Source organism: Molothrus aeneus, unplaced genomic scaffold, assembly GCF_037042795.1.
Source record: "Molothrus aeneus isolate 106 unplaced genomic scaffold, BPBGC_Maene_1.0 scaffold_214, whole genome shotgun sequence".
Classification (NCBI taxonomy): Eukaryota; Metazoa; Chordata; class Aves; order Passeriformes; family Icteridae; genus Molothrus; species Molothrus aeneus.
In genome coordinates, this window is record NW_027098878.1 from 1 (window position 1) to 13,329 (window position 13,329).

Sequence of the window (13,329 nt, forward strand, 5' to 3'; positions counted from 1 at the left end):
CTTTTACGGCCCCGCCCACCGGCGGCACCGCGGCCCCGCCCCCTCCTGCCGCCGCCGCCGCTTCCCCCCCCCCCCCCGTTACCCGCGACTGCGGCCGCCCCCCCACGTCCCCCTCGCCCCCTTTGCCGACCCAGCGGGGCCGGTGCTGGCCCGAGTCCCGTCGCTGCTGCTGCGTCTTTGCCGTTCCCTGCCGCTCCCGGCTCTGCGGTGCCGAGCGCGCCCGGCGCGGCCGCGCCGCGTCCCCAGCGCCCCCTGTGCGCGTTGCCGCCCCCCAACCCCGGCGTTCCGAGCCGCCCACGGCCCCGCGGCAGGGCAGACGCCCATGTTTAATCCCGTCCCTGCCGCCGTTTTGCCGCCGTCCCCCGGTCCCGGCACGGCACCGCTTGCGCCGGGACCGGAGCGCCCCAGCCCGCCGAGCCCCCCCGTGCCGGCCCCGCGGCGTCCGCACCGGTGGCTGCGGCTTTTGCCGCGCCTGCCGCGCCGCCCCTGCCCGCCGGGCCAGCCGCCACCCCAGCCCGCGGCAGCCTCCCGCCACCCCCCCGGGATCATCTCCCGCTGGCGGGGCCGCCCCGCCGCCGCCCGCGGTCGCTTTTCCGCTCCTGCCGCTGCCGCTCCACGGCGGGCCGAGCCGCGCCTTCCCCAGCGCGGCCCCCGCTTCAGAGCGGCTGCATAGAGCGGCTGCATGGCGCGGCTCCGCCGCCTCCTGCGACCACGGCCGTGCCGGCGTTGCCTTCCCGTATCCCGTTTCTGCGGCTCCGCCACCTCCCGCGCCCACCCGCCCGCCATGTTGGCTCCCTCACGCTGCCCTAGTGCAGCAAACCACGCATGCGCAGTTGCTACAACCGCCGCACCAGCGATATCACTCCGCGCCGCTTCATCCAAACACAGCGCCGCTTCCGGGATCAGCCGCGCGCATGCGCAGTTTTATCTGCACGGCCCCGCCGCCACCCCGCCGCTGCTTTCCCGCAGCTTTGGTGCCGCCCGGTCCCGGTTCCGAGCCGCTTCCGCCGCTGTCCGGCCACAGCCGGCATCCCCGTGCCTGGGCACGCCGCTTCCGCCGCCACCGCGTCTATACACGGCAGCACAGCAAGGGAAAACTGCAGCGACTCGCGTGTATCCTTCCGCGTTTCTGCCGCTGTCGGAGCTTGATGCGGCACGGCCGCATCACCGAGAGATCCCTCCGCAACCGCAGCGTTGCACAACCCACACCTGGTATCCCTCCGCGTTTTCGCCTTCCGCGCTCCCGGCACCGAGAGTGGGACTATTTTGTGTCACGATTATCATAATTAAATTATTATAAATTTATCTTTATTTATTAATTCAGCTGGAATATGACAGCTGAATTAATAAATCCCGGACAGACAGATCGATTCCCGTGTTTGAGTGGAATTTATGCATCACTAATGAGGTCTATGAATATGCAACAGGTTATTACTTTAAAGGGTTAATCCTCTGTTACCGTGGGTTCTTCTTTCGGGCTCGTCCTGCCCAGAAAAAGGTACCCGGACTGTCCATAACTCTTTGTATTGATGATTCCCATTTTTGGGGGGTTTGTCCCAACTTTTTTGGGGGGCTTTCCCCGCTTTTTGGGGAGGGGGGGAGTGTCTCAATTTTGGGGGGGATTTTCCTTTTTTTTCGGGAATTTTCCCTTTTTTGGGGGCCATTATTCTCATTTCTAGGGGGATTATTCCCATTTTTGGTTATTCCCATTTTTGGGGGCGATTTTCCTACTTTTCTTTGGGAAATTTTCCCAATTTTTGGGGTTTTCCCTCGGGTGGAGCAGCAGCTCCAGGGAACGAGGGAGCCCCAATTTGGGGAGGGGTCCCGGGTATCCCGGTGATTTGGGGAGGGGTCCCGGGGGTTCCCGCTAATTTGGGGAGGGGTTCCGAGGGTCCCGGTAATTTGGGGAGGGGTCCCGGTAATTTAGGAGGAGTCTCGGGAGTCCCGGTAATTCGGGGAAGGGTCCCGGTAATTTGGGGAGGGGTCCCAGGGGCTCCCCGTTAATTTGGGGAGGGGTCCCGGTGATTTGGGGAGGGGTCCTGGGCGTCCCGGTAATTCGGGGGGGGGGTCCCGGTGCTCCCCGTTAATTCGCGGGTGTCCCGGGCGTCTCCATTAATTTGGGGGGTCCCGGTAATTCGGGGAGGGGTCCCGGGGTGTCCCGTTAATTTGGGAAGGGGTCCCGGGGGCTCCTGGTAATTTGGGAAGGAGTCCCCGTTAATTTGGGGAAGGGTCTTGGGGGTCCCGGTAATTCGGGGAGGGGTCCCGGTAATTTGGGGAGGGGTCTCGGGAGTCCCGGTAATTCGGGGAAGGGTCCCGGTAATTTTGGGAGGGGTCCCGGGGGCTGCCCGTTAATTTGCGGAGAGGTCCCGTTAATTTGGGGAGGGGTCCTGGGGGTCCCGGTAATTCGGGGGGGGGTCCCGGTGCTCCCCGTTAATTCGCGGGTGTCCCGGGGGTCTCCGTTAATTTGGGGAGGAGTCCCCGTTAATTTGGGGAAGGATCTCGGGGGTCCCGGTAATTCGGGGAGGGGTCCCGGTAATTTTGGGGGGGTCCCGTTAATTCAAGGAGGTGTCCCGGGGCTCCCGTTAATTTGAAGAGGGGTCCCGTTATTTTGGGGAGGTCCCCGTTAATTCTGGGGGGGTCCCGGGGGTCTCTCCGTGGCTCCCTCCCCCTCCTCTCGCAAGTCACGTGCCCCGCGCAGGCCCCGCCCCCTCACGTGTCCCAGCACCGGCCCCGCGGCCGCACGTTGCCCGAGAAGGGCACGTGACCTGAACCGGGCGCTCCCATTGGTCGATGGAGCTGTCGGTCAAACTCAGGGAGGCGGGACGTAGGCGGGGCTTTGAGAGGCCGGGATTCGCCCCCGCCCCCAAAACCGAGATCGGCACCGGGACCCCCGAACGGGGCCGGAACCGGGATCGGAACCGGGACCCCCGAACGGGGCCGGAACCGGGATCGGAACCGGGACCGGAACCAGGACACCCTGACCAGGACTGGAACCGGCACCGGGACTCCCGAACGGGACCGGGACCCCTGAACGGGACCGGACCGGACCGGGATCCCCGAACCGGAGCGGATCCCCGGGCAGGGACCTCCCGGCCGGTACCGGTACCGGAGCCTCCGGGACTCCCTGGCCGGTACCGGAGCCAGGCAGGTACAGGGGGGGACACTGAGGGGGACAGGAACGGACAGCGAGGGGGATTTGGGGACAGGTGACACCAGGGGGACAGGGGGGGACAGCAGGGATTTGGGGACAGGTGACACTAGGGGGACACAGGAGGACAACGGGGATTTGGGGACAGGTGACACTGATGGGGACAGGGGGACAGGAGGGGACAGTGAGGGGAGTTTGGGGACAGGTGACACTGGGGGAACAGGGGGGATTTGGGGACAGGTGACACCGGGGGACACGGACACAGGAGGGGACAGTGAGGGGGATTTGGGGACATTGACAGTGAGGGGACCGGGGGGATTTGGCGACAGGTGACACCAGGTGGGACGGGGGGGGACAGGAGGGGACAGCGAGGATTTGGGGACATTGACACTGAGGGGGACAGGGGGGATTTAGGGACGAGGGACATTTGGGGGACACCGGGGGACACAGGGACAGGGGGGATTTGGGGACACGGGGACAGGGGAATTTGGGGACAAGGGACACTGAAGGACACAGGGGACATTGGAGGGGACTCCACGCCCCCCCCGCTGTCACCGGGCCACCCCCGCAGGGTCCCCGTGTCCCCGATGCCGGACGAGCCGGAGGTGGCCCCGGGGTCCCCCCTGTCCCCGCCGCCCCCGGGGACCCCCCGGAAAAGGGCGCGGCCCCCCCCGGGCAGCGACTCCGAGCACGACTCGGGATTCTCAGGTGGGCGGCGGCGGCGGCGGCCCGGGGGTCCCGGGCCCGGTGCTGCCGGTGCCGGGGCTTCCAGCCCTTGTCCCGGTCCTGGGGGTCCCGTCCCTGTCCCGGTCCCTTGTCCCGGTCCTGGGGGTCCCGTTCCCCGTTCCGGGCTCATTCCCTGCCCGGCAGATTCCGGTTCGGAGCACCTGGGCCGGTGCGAGGGGACGGACCCGGAGGAGCCGCCCGGGCCCGGCCACGCCCCCCCGGGGCCGCAGGTAACCGGGATCGGCACCGGGATGGTCCAAACCCCGTGATTCCGGTACCGGGATGATCCAAACCCCGCGGTTCTGGTACCGGTACCGGGCTGTCCCAAATCCCGTGATTCCGGTACCGGGATGGTCCAAATCCCGTGATTCCGGTACTGGGATGGTCCGGATCCCGATGGTTCCAGTACCGGGATGATCCAAACCCCGCGGTTCCGGTACCGGGATGGTCTGGATCTGGTACCGGGCTGTCCCAAATCCCGTGATTCCGGTACCGGGATGGTCCAAATCCCCTGATTCCGGTACCGGGATGATCCAAACCCCGCGGTTCCGGTACCAGGATGATCCAAATCCCCGTGATTCCGGTACCGGGCTGTCCCAAACCCCGCGGTTCCGGTACCGGGATGATCCAAACCCGGTGATTCCGGTACCGGGCTGTCCCAAACCCCGCGGTTCTGGTACCGAGCAGCTCCGTGCCTTTGTCCCCGGTCCCTTTTCTCCCCTCCTGACCCTCCCGTGTCCCTCCCGCAGGCCCCGGGAGCCGCTCGGGACCCGCGGCCGCTCCTGCTCCTGCTGCGCCCCCCGCCCGCCGCCGTCCCCGGTGCGGACGGGAACCCCCGGTGCCCTCCGGTGCCACCGGGTGTCCCCGCGGAGCTGTCACCGTGTCCCCGCCGGTCCGCGCTGCTCCGCTCTCCGCCCGTCGCCATCCCCGGTCCGGAGGGGACTCCCCGGTGTCCCCCGGTGGCCCCGGAGCTGTCGCCGTGTCCCCACCGGTCCGCGCTGCTGGCGGCGCTGGCGCTGCGCACCGGGGCCCTGCTCCGCCACAACCGGCGCACCCAGGGCGACATCGCGACACTGCGGCGACACGCGACACTGCTGGCCCGGGCCAGCCGCGACCCCCGAGTGTGGCCCCGCCTGTGTCACCTGCTGGGCCACCCCGCGGGGGCCACCGGGAGGCACCGGGAGCCGCCCGGGGCTGGCGGGGAATAAAGCGGTGGCACCGAGGTGGCTCTGAGCCTTTGGTGGCATTTGGGGACATCCCCGGCTCCTTGTCCCCTCCCGGTGCTGGCACTTGGGGTCCTCCCGGTGTCCCCTCGGGGTCTCCTCCGTGTCACTCCCGATGTCCCCACCGGTGTCACCCCCGATGTCCCCTCGGTGTCCCCGGTGTCCCCCCGGGCTGTCATTGTCACACGGAGGGGGCGTGGTCTTTGATCCGTAGCCACGCCCACCAAACGCACGGAGGTCCCGGCCCTTCCTATTGGTGGGAAAGGGGGCGTGGTGCGGTGGTTTGATTGGCAGCGTGCTCGTCCAATCGTGAGGGAGGACAGAGGCCACGCCCCTTCCGCGGTGCCGGAGCGCGCGCGGCGGCTCCGAAACCCCAGAACCGAACCCGGGAACCCCAGAACCGAACCCGGGACCCCAAAACCGAACCCGGGACCCCCCGAACCGGCTCCAGATCCCCTCGAATCGACCCCAGGACCCCAGAACCGACCCCGGGACCCCCCAAACCGATCCCGAACCCCGCCATGGACCCGGACCCGGACCCGGACCCGAATCCCGGAGCCGCCACGGACCCGGCACCGGCAGCGGCAGCGGCAGCGGGGGGGAAGCGGCGGCGGTTCACGGTTCGGCAGGAGAGTCCCGACGAAGCCCCGGTACCGGCGGTGGCGGGAGGGGACCGGGAACCGAACGGGGACCGGGAACGGGGGGTTGGGGACACCGGGGACCAAACGGGGAACCGGGGATGGTGACCGGGAATGGGACCGGGGACCGGGGAACCGGGGAAGGTCGGGGGGGTGGCCCCGGTGTCCGGTTCCGGTGTGACCGGAGCTGTCCCGGTGTCCCCGCCAGGTCCCGTCGCTCTTCAGAGCCTCCTCTGCGCCCCCCCCGGGCCCGGTGCCGGTTCGGGATCCGGTGCCGGTTCCGATCCCGCCCGGTCCCGGTTCTTACGCTGAGTTCGTGGTGAGGGGCTCGGGGGGCACCGGGAAGGACCGGGACCAAAACCGGGACCAGAACCGGGATCAGAACCGGGATCGGGACCGGGATCAGAGCCAGAACCGGGATCGGGATCAGAACCGGGATCAGAACCGGGACCGGGATCCCGGAGCCACCGGAACCGCCCCCTCGGGACCCCTCCCGGGACCTTCAGGACCCCTCCTGACCCCCGGGGACCGGGACCGGGACCGGGACCAGAACCGGGACCGGGCTCAGCCTCAGGAGGTGCCGGCCCTGCCCGTGCTCAAACCGGGCACCAAGAGCAGCAGCATCATCGTCAGCCCGCGACAGGTGGGCGGGGCCATGTCGCGACATGGGCGGGGTCTGTCCCTGATGATGTGGTGGGGATGGGCTCATGTCGCGACATGTGGGGTGTGTCCCAGGGCTTCGTGTTGGGGGCTCATATCGCGACACAGGGGGTTCATGTCACGACGTGTGGGGTCTGTCCTTGGCTTTGGGGCTCGTGTCACAACATGGGGAGTCTGCCCTGAGGCTCATATCACGACACAGGGGACTCATGTCGCGATATGTGGGGCTCATGTGGCGATATGTGGGGCTCATGTCGCGACAGGGGGGGTCTCATGTCGCGCCATGCCCCCGTCCCAGCGCGGCAACCCCGTGCTCCGGTTCATCCGTAACGTCCCCTGGGAGTTCGGGGACGTCGGCCCCGACTTCGTCCTGGGCACCTCCAGCTGCGCCCTCTTCCTCAGGTGAGACCCCAGGTGTGGCCCCAGGTGTCCCCTCAGTGTCACCTCGGTGTCCCCAGGTGTGTCCTTAATGTCCCCAGGTGTCCCCTCAGTGTCCCTGGGTGTCCCCTCAGTGTCCCCAGGTGTCCCCATCTGTCCCTGTCCCCAGCCTGAGGTACCTGAGGGATGCCTTCAGGTGTCCCCAGCTGTCCCCAGGTGTCCCCTCGTGTTCCTGTCCCAAGTCTCAGGTATCTCCAGGTGTCCCCAGGATGTCCCTCAGTGTCCCCTCATGTCCCTGTCCCCAGCCTGAGGTACCTGAGGGATACCTTGACGTGTCCCCAGGGTGTCCCCAGGTGTCCCTCAGTCCCCCCCAGGTGTCCCCAGGATGTCCCTCAGTGTCCCCAGGTGTCCCCTCACGTCCCCGTCCCCAGCCTGAGGTACCTGAGGGATACCTTGACGTGTCCCCAGGGTGTCCCCAGCTGTCCCCACCTGTCCCCAGCCTCAGGTACCACCACCTGCACCCCGGGTACATCCACGAGCGGCTGCGGGCGCTGGGGCGGAGCTTCGGCCTCCAGGTGCTGCTGCTGCAGGTGGACGTGGTGAGGTGGCCCTGGCACATTGTCACATTGTCATTGTCACATTGTCACATTGTCATTGTCACCGTGGCACTGTCACTCTGTGTGTCTGCCCCCGTCCCCTCTGTCCCCTCCCATGTCCCTGTCCCCATCTCCCCTGTCCCTTCTGTCCCCTCACTTGTCCCCTCACCTTTCCCACCTGTCCCTGTCCCCATCCCACCTGTCCCTGTCCCACCTGTGCCTGTCCCCTCTGTCCCCTCACCTGTCCCTGTCCCCTGTCCCCATCCCACCTGTCCCTTCTGTCCCCTCTGTCCCCTCACATGTCTCCTCTGTCCTCTCCCTTGTCCCTGTCCCCATCTCACTGTCCCCTCTGTCCCCTGTCCCTGTCCCCATCTTCCCTGTCCCTGTCCCTTCTGTCCCCTCACCTGTCCCTGTCCCTGTCCCTGTCCCTGTCCCTGTCCCCATCTCACTGTCCCCTCTGTCCCCTGTCCCCATCGTCCCTGTCCCTTCTGTCCCCTCACCTGTCCCTGTCCTTGTCCCCATCTCACCTGTCCCCTCGCTGTCCCCCATGTCCCCTCGCTGTCCCCTCTGTCCTCTCCCTTGTCCCTGTCCCTGTCCCCATCTCACGTGTCCCCCGTGTCCCCTCACTGTCCCCTCACTGTCCCCCGTGTCCCCCCAGCGTGACCCCCAGCAGTCCCTCAAGGACCTGGCCAAGGTTTGTCTGCTCACGGACTGCACCCTGCTGCTGGCATGGAGGTACTGTCCCCAAAATGTCCCCAAAATGTCACCAAAATGTCACCAAAAGTCACCAAAATGTCCCCAATGTCCCAAAATGTCTCCAGCATCCCCAATGTCCCCAAACGTCACCAAAATGTCCCCAAACATCCCTAATGTCCCAAAATGTCCCCAATCCCCCCGATGTCCCCAATGTCCCCAATCCCCCCCATTGTCCCCAATCCCCCCGATGTCCCCAATGTCCCCAATCCCCCTGATGTCCCCGATGCCCCCGATGTCCCCAATCCCCCCGATGTCCCCAATCCCCCCGATGTCCCCGATGCCCCCGATGTCCCCAATGCCCCCGATGTCCCCGATGTCCCCAATGTCCCCAGCCCGGAGGAGGCCGGCCGTTACCTGGAGACCTTCAAGTCCTACGAGCAGAAGCCCCCGGACCTGCTGAAGGAGCGCGTGGAGCAGGACTTCCTGTCCCGGGTCCGTGTCCCCAAAAGTGTCCCCAGGTGTCCCTGTGTGTCCCTTCAGTGTCCCCCAAATGTCCCCAGGTGTGCCCAGCTGTCCCCAGGATATCTCCAGGTGTCCCCAGGTGTGCCCTCAGTGCCTCCAGGTGTCTCCTCAGTGTCCCTAGGTGTCCCCAAATGTCCCCAAATGTCCCCAGGTGTCCTTGTGTGTCCCCTCAGTGTCCCCCAAATGTCCCCAGGTGTCCCCTCAGTGTCCCCAAGTGTCCCCAGGCGTGTGCCCAGGTGTGCCCAGGTGTCCCCGAGTGTGTTCTCAGGTGTGCCAGGTGTGCCCAGGATGTCCCTCAGTGTCCCCAAATGTCCCCAAGTGTCCCCAAGAGTGTCCCCAGGTGTCCCCTGACCGGTGCCACCCCCGTCCCGCAGGTGACCGACTGCCTGACCAGCGTCAAATCCGTCAACAGGACGGACGCCCTGAGCCTGCTGGGGACCTTCGGGGTGAGCGGTGGCACCTGGGGACATCGGGGGGGGGTGTGGCACTGCCTCGGTGTCCCCTGGGGTTTGTCACCTCGGTGGTGTCCCCATGGGTTTGTCACCTCTGTGTCCCCTCGGCTTTGTCACTTTGGTGTCCCCTCGGGTTTTTCACCTCTGTGGTGTCCCCATGGGTTTGTCCCCTCTGTGGTGTCCCCTTGGCTTTGTCACCTCGGTGTCCCCTCGGCTTTGTCACCTCGGTGTCCCCTCGGCTTTGTCACCTCTGTGGTGTCCCCTCGGCTTTGTCACCTCTGTGTCCCCTGGGGTTTGTCCCCTCGGCTTTGTCACCTTGGTGTCCCCTCGGCTTTGTCACCTCGGTGTCCCCTCGGCTTTGTCACCTCTGTGGTGTCCCCTCGGCTTTGTCACCTCTGTGGTGTCCCCTCGGCTTTGTCACCTCGGTGTCCCCTCCCCGCAGTCGCTGGCGGCCGTGGTGGGGGCGTCACGGGAGGATCTGTCCCTGTGTCCTGGCGTGGGGCCACAGAAGGTGAGGGACAGAAAGGGACAAGTTTGGGGACGTTGGGGACATTTGGGGACACTGAAGGGATTGGGGACACTGGAGATACTGGGGACATTGGGGACACTGGGGGTGTTGGGGATGTTTGGGGACATTGAGGACATTGGGGACACTGGGGACATTCGGGGACATTGGGGATTTTGGGGACATTTGGGGACATTGAGGACACTGGGGGGATTGGGGACATTTGGGGACCCTGGGGACATTTGGGGACACTGGTTGTGCTCCTGTCCCTCTGTCCCCAACCAGGCCAAGCGTCTCTTCGATGTCCTGCACGAGCCTTTCGTCAAGACGCCGCGATGAGACCCAAAACCCTCAAAAATCAGCCCAAAAACCCCACAAAAATTCCCTCAAAATCCCCAAGATCCCCAAACCCACCAAAAATCAAAAAAAAAAATCCCCTGAATTCCCCAAAATATTGCCCAAAAATCCCCCCAAAATTGCCAAAAATCCCAAGTCCCCCAAATCACAAAAAAATCCCTCAAAATCCCCAAAACTCAAAAAGAATTCCCGCAAAACTGCCGAAAATCCCCACAAAACCCCAAAAATCTCCCAAAATCCCAAAAAACCCTAAAAATCACCCCAAATCCTCCAAAATCTTCCAAAAATCCCCCAAAACCTCGCTTCCAAAAATCCCCGCAAAAATCCCCCCAAAAAATCCCTAAAAAAACCCAATAAATCCCCCAAAAAACCCCAAAAATCCCCCAAAAATCCCCCCTTAAAAATCCCCCAAAAAACCCCCCAAAAAATCCCTAAAAAAACTTCAAAAATCCCCCGAAAAATCCCCAAAAACCCCCAAAAATCCCCCTTAAAAATCCCCCAAAAACCCCCAAAATCCCCCCAAAAAATCCCTAAAAAACCCCCAAAAATCCCCCTTAAAAATCCCTAAAAAACCCCAAAAATCCCCCCCCCCAAAAAAACCCCAAAAATCCCTAAAAAAATCCCCCCGAAATTCCCAATTTTTTTTTTTTTTTTTTGGCAATAAATCGCATTTTATGGTGACGCAGGTGACAAAGTGACACCACGGGTGACACCCCCGGGGGGGGGGGGGGGGTCACTCCTGCCCCTCCCTCTTCTCCTTCCTCCTCTTCTTCCTCCTCTTGGTGACCTCGGGCGGCCCCGGCCCCTCCGCTGCTGTCCCCGAGGGCGGCGCTGTCCCCAAGGGCGGCGCTGTCCCCGTGTCCCCAGGTGCCACCGTGGCTGTCCCGAAGCTGCGGGCGATGCTCAGGGAGCCCCGCATGGGGGGCGCGCAGCCCAGGGACCCCCCTGGGGACATTGGGGACAGCAGCAGGGGACAGTGCCAGCCTTGCCCGGCCGGGCCGCCCCGCAGCACGTACAGGGCGTCACCGTTGCTGTCACCGTTGTTGTCACCGTTGTTGTCACCGTTGTCACCGGCGGTGGCACCAAGGGAGGGGCGCAGCCGCTCGAGGCCGTTCAGGGGCACCGGGCAGCCCTCGAGGCTGGGGGGGGGACACAGAGGGGGACATTGGTGACAGGGACAAAGGGACACCGGGGACACCCCCACATTGGCATTGTCACCCCCCGACAGTGGCATTGTCACCCCCACATTGCCATTGTCACCCCCCCGACAGTGGCATTGTCACCCCCCGACAGTGGCACTGGCACCAGGCAGGGGCAAAGGGACACCCACACATTGTCATTGTCACCAGGCATATTGGGACATCCCCATTGTCACTGTCACCCCCACACTGCCATTGTCACCCCCACATTGGCATTGTCACCCCCACATGGTCATTGTCACCCCCACATTGCCATTGTCACCCCCACACTGATATTGTCACCAGGGATATTGGGACATCCCCATTGTCGCTGTCACCCCCACATTGCCATTGTCACCCCCACATTGGCATTGTCACCCCCACATTGGCATTGTCACCAGGGATATTGGGACATCCCCATTGTCGCTGTCACCCCCACATTGCCATTGTCACCCCCACACTGTCACTGTCACCCCCCCCCAGTGTCCCCCCCTTAGTGTCACTGTCACCCCCATCCCAGTGTCACTGTCACCCCCCGTGTCCCCCCCATTGTCACTGTGTCATTGTCACCTTTGGGGACAGAAATCCGCAGGGGCCTGGATCAGCCACAGCTCCGTTTGGGGACCCCCCATGGGGACCCCCCCGGGCGCGGCCTCGAACTCGGGGGGACACCGGAACCGGGGGGGTGGCCCTGGGGACACAGCGGGGGTCACCGTGGGGGTCACCTCAATGTCCCCTTGACCCCTCCATGTCCCCAATGTCCCCCAGTGTCCCCCCCAGACCCCTCCATGTCCCCTGTGTCCCCCTGAGTCCCCAATGCCCCCCAGTGTCCCCCTCATGTCCCCAAAGCCCCCCCAATGTCCCCAAAGTGTCCCCAATGTCCCTCCCATGTCCCTCCGATGTCCCCCCGATGTCCCCACGTGTCCCCCCGTCCTCCCCATGTCCCCAATCTCCCGCCGCATCCCCGCCTCCCCCATCACCCCCAATGTCCCCAAAGTGTCCCCAATGTCCCTCCAGTGTCCCCAAAGCCCCCCCAATGTCCCCACAGCCCCTCCAAAGTCCCCAATGTCCCCCCCGCTCACCCTCCATTGCCGCCGCCGCGTGCCCGCCTGGCTCCGCCCCCCCCGTCCTGCCGCGCACTTGGTACAGCCCTGGGCGGGGCTAAAGAGGCGCGGTTACAGCAAACCACGCCCCTTATAGCCATAAATGGGCATGGGCGTGGCCTCTACCGGCGGCATTTAAAGGTACAGCGACCCCCGGAACGAGCCCGGCCCGGGGGCAGCGGGGGGGGCACCGGGACCGTGCGGGGGGGGTCGGGGGGTACCGGAGGGGGCGGGGCGGAGCTGAGGGGAGGTGGGGGGGGGAGATCCGGGTTGGGTCGGGCTCCCGGCGTGCACCGGGACGGGACGGGCGGGGGCGTGGCTGGGGAGGAGCGGCGCTACAGGTACCGGGGGTTGAGGGGCGGGGGGGGAAATTGGGGTGTGGGGACCCCCCCGCAGTGGGAACGGAGACACCCCCCCCCCCCGTGGGACCCGAATCGTTCCCGTGGGACACCCCCCCCCCCCCCCCCACCGTGGGAACCGAATTTTCCCCGTGGGACCCGCCCCTCCCCCCCCCGTGGGAAACCCCCGGTTTGGGACCCGTGCTCCCGGACCCGCCCCCCCACACCGACGGAACCCCTTTGGTTTTGGGGCCCCCCCTCGGTTTTGGGATCCGTTTCCCCTCGTGGGATCCCCCCCCGGTTTTGGGATCCGGTTCCCCGGGACCCGCCCGTCCCCCCCCCATGGGAACCCCTTTGTTTTTGGGATTCCCTCTCCCCGGTTTTGGGGTCCCCTCCCCGGTTTTGGGATCCGTGCTCCAGGTCTCGCCCCCCCCCCCGCCGTGGGAACCCCTCTGTTTTTGGGGTCCCCTCCCGGTTTTGGGATTCGTTCTCCCGGTTTTAGGATTCCCCTCCCCCGGTTTTGGGGTCCCGCCCTCCGGTTTTGGGATCCGTTCCCGGGACCCGCCCCCCTCCGTGGGAACCCCTTTGTTTTTGGGATTCCCCCCCCCCGGTTTTGGGATTCGGTTTTTGGGACCCCTCCCGGTTTTTGGTTCCCCCTCCCCGTTTTTGGGATCCGTTCCCCAGTTTTGGAATCCCCCCCAGGTTTGGGATCCTCTCCCCGTTTTGGGGTTCCCCCCCGGTTTTGGGATCTTCTCCCCGTTTTTGGGATCCCTTCCCCGGTTTTGGGGTCCGTTCCCCAGTTTTAGGTT

The 13,329-nt window shown here is 65.1% G+C and overlaps 3 protein-coding genes across 5 annotated transcripts; 2 read left to right on the forward strand and 1 right to left on the reverse strand.

Annotated features, from left to right (window-relative positions):
- Window positions 1–3,039: 3,039 nt before the first annotated feature.
- Window positions 3,040–5,096, forward strand: LOC136569782 (basic proline-rich protein-like). Its single transcript, XM_066570137.1, has 4 exons — window positions 3,040–3,148; window positions 3,720–3,856; window positions 4,019–4,104; window positions 4,624–5,096. The coding sequence occupies exons 2-4, from the start codon at window positions 3,736–3,738 to the stop codon at window positions 5,080–5,082; spliced, it is 666 nt and encodes a 221-aa protein (XP_066426234.1). The 5' UTR covers window positions 3,040–3,148; window positions 3,720–3,735; the 3' UTR covers window positions 5,083–5,096.
- A 122-nt stretch (window positions 5,097–5,218) lies between these two features.
- ERCC1 (ERCC excision repair 1, endonuclease non-catalytic subunit) lies at window positions 5,219–10,262 on the forward strand. 3 transcript variants are annotated; one of them, XM_066570135.1, is made up of 9 exons: window positions 5,219–5,747; window positions 5,944–6,378; window positions 6,694–6,797; window positions 7,273–7,372; window positions 8,028–8,104; window positions 8,458–8,557; window positions 8,962–9,033; window positions 9,482–9,550; window positions 9,830–10,010. In XM_066570135.1, the coding sequence occupies exons 1-9, from the start codon at window positions 5,619–5,621 to the stop codon at window positions 9,881–9,883; spliced, it is 1,140 nt and encodes a 379-aa protein (XP_066426232.1). In that variant the 5' UTR covers window positions 5,219–5,618; the 3' UTR covers window positions 9,884–10,010. The 3 variants fall into 3 exon arrangements, with proteins under 3 accessions (XP_066426232.1, XP_066426233.1, XP_066426231.1); XM_066570136.1 differs by lacking the exons at window positions 6,694–6,797; window positions 7,273–7,372; XM_066570134.1 differs by lacking the exons at window positions 8,458–8,557; window positions 8,962–9,033; window positions 9,482–9,550 and having other exon boundaries at window positions 9,830–10,262.
- A 302-nt stretch (window positions 10,263–10,564) lies between these two features.
- Window positions 10,565–12,322, reverse strand: POLR1G (RNA polymerase I subunit G). The gene is made up of 3 exons (XM_066570132.1): window positions 12,162–12,322; window positions 11,650–11,770; window positions 10,565–11,040 (listed from the first exon to the last, which is right to left on the reverse strand). The coding sequence occupies exons 1-3, from the start codon at window positions 12,166–12,168 to the stop codon at window positions 10,635–10,637; spliced, it is 534 nt and encodes a 177-aa protein (XP_066426229.1). The 5' UTR covers window positions 12,169–12,322; the 3' UTR covers window positions 10,565–10,634.
- Window positions 12,323–13,329: the final 1,007 nt, after the last annotated feature.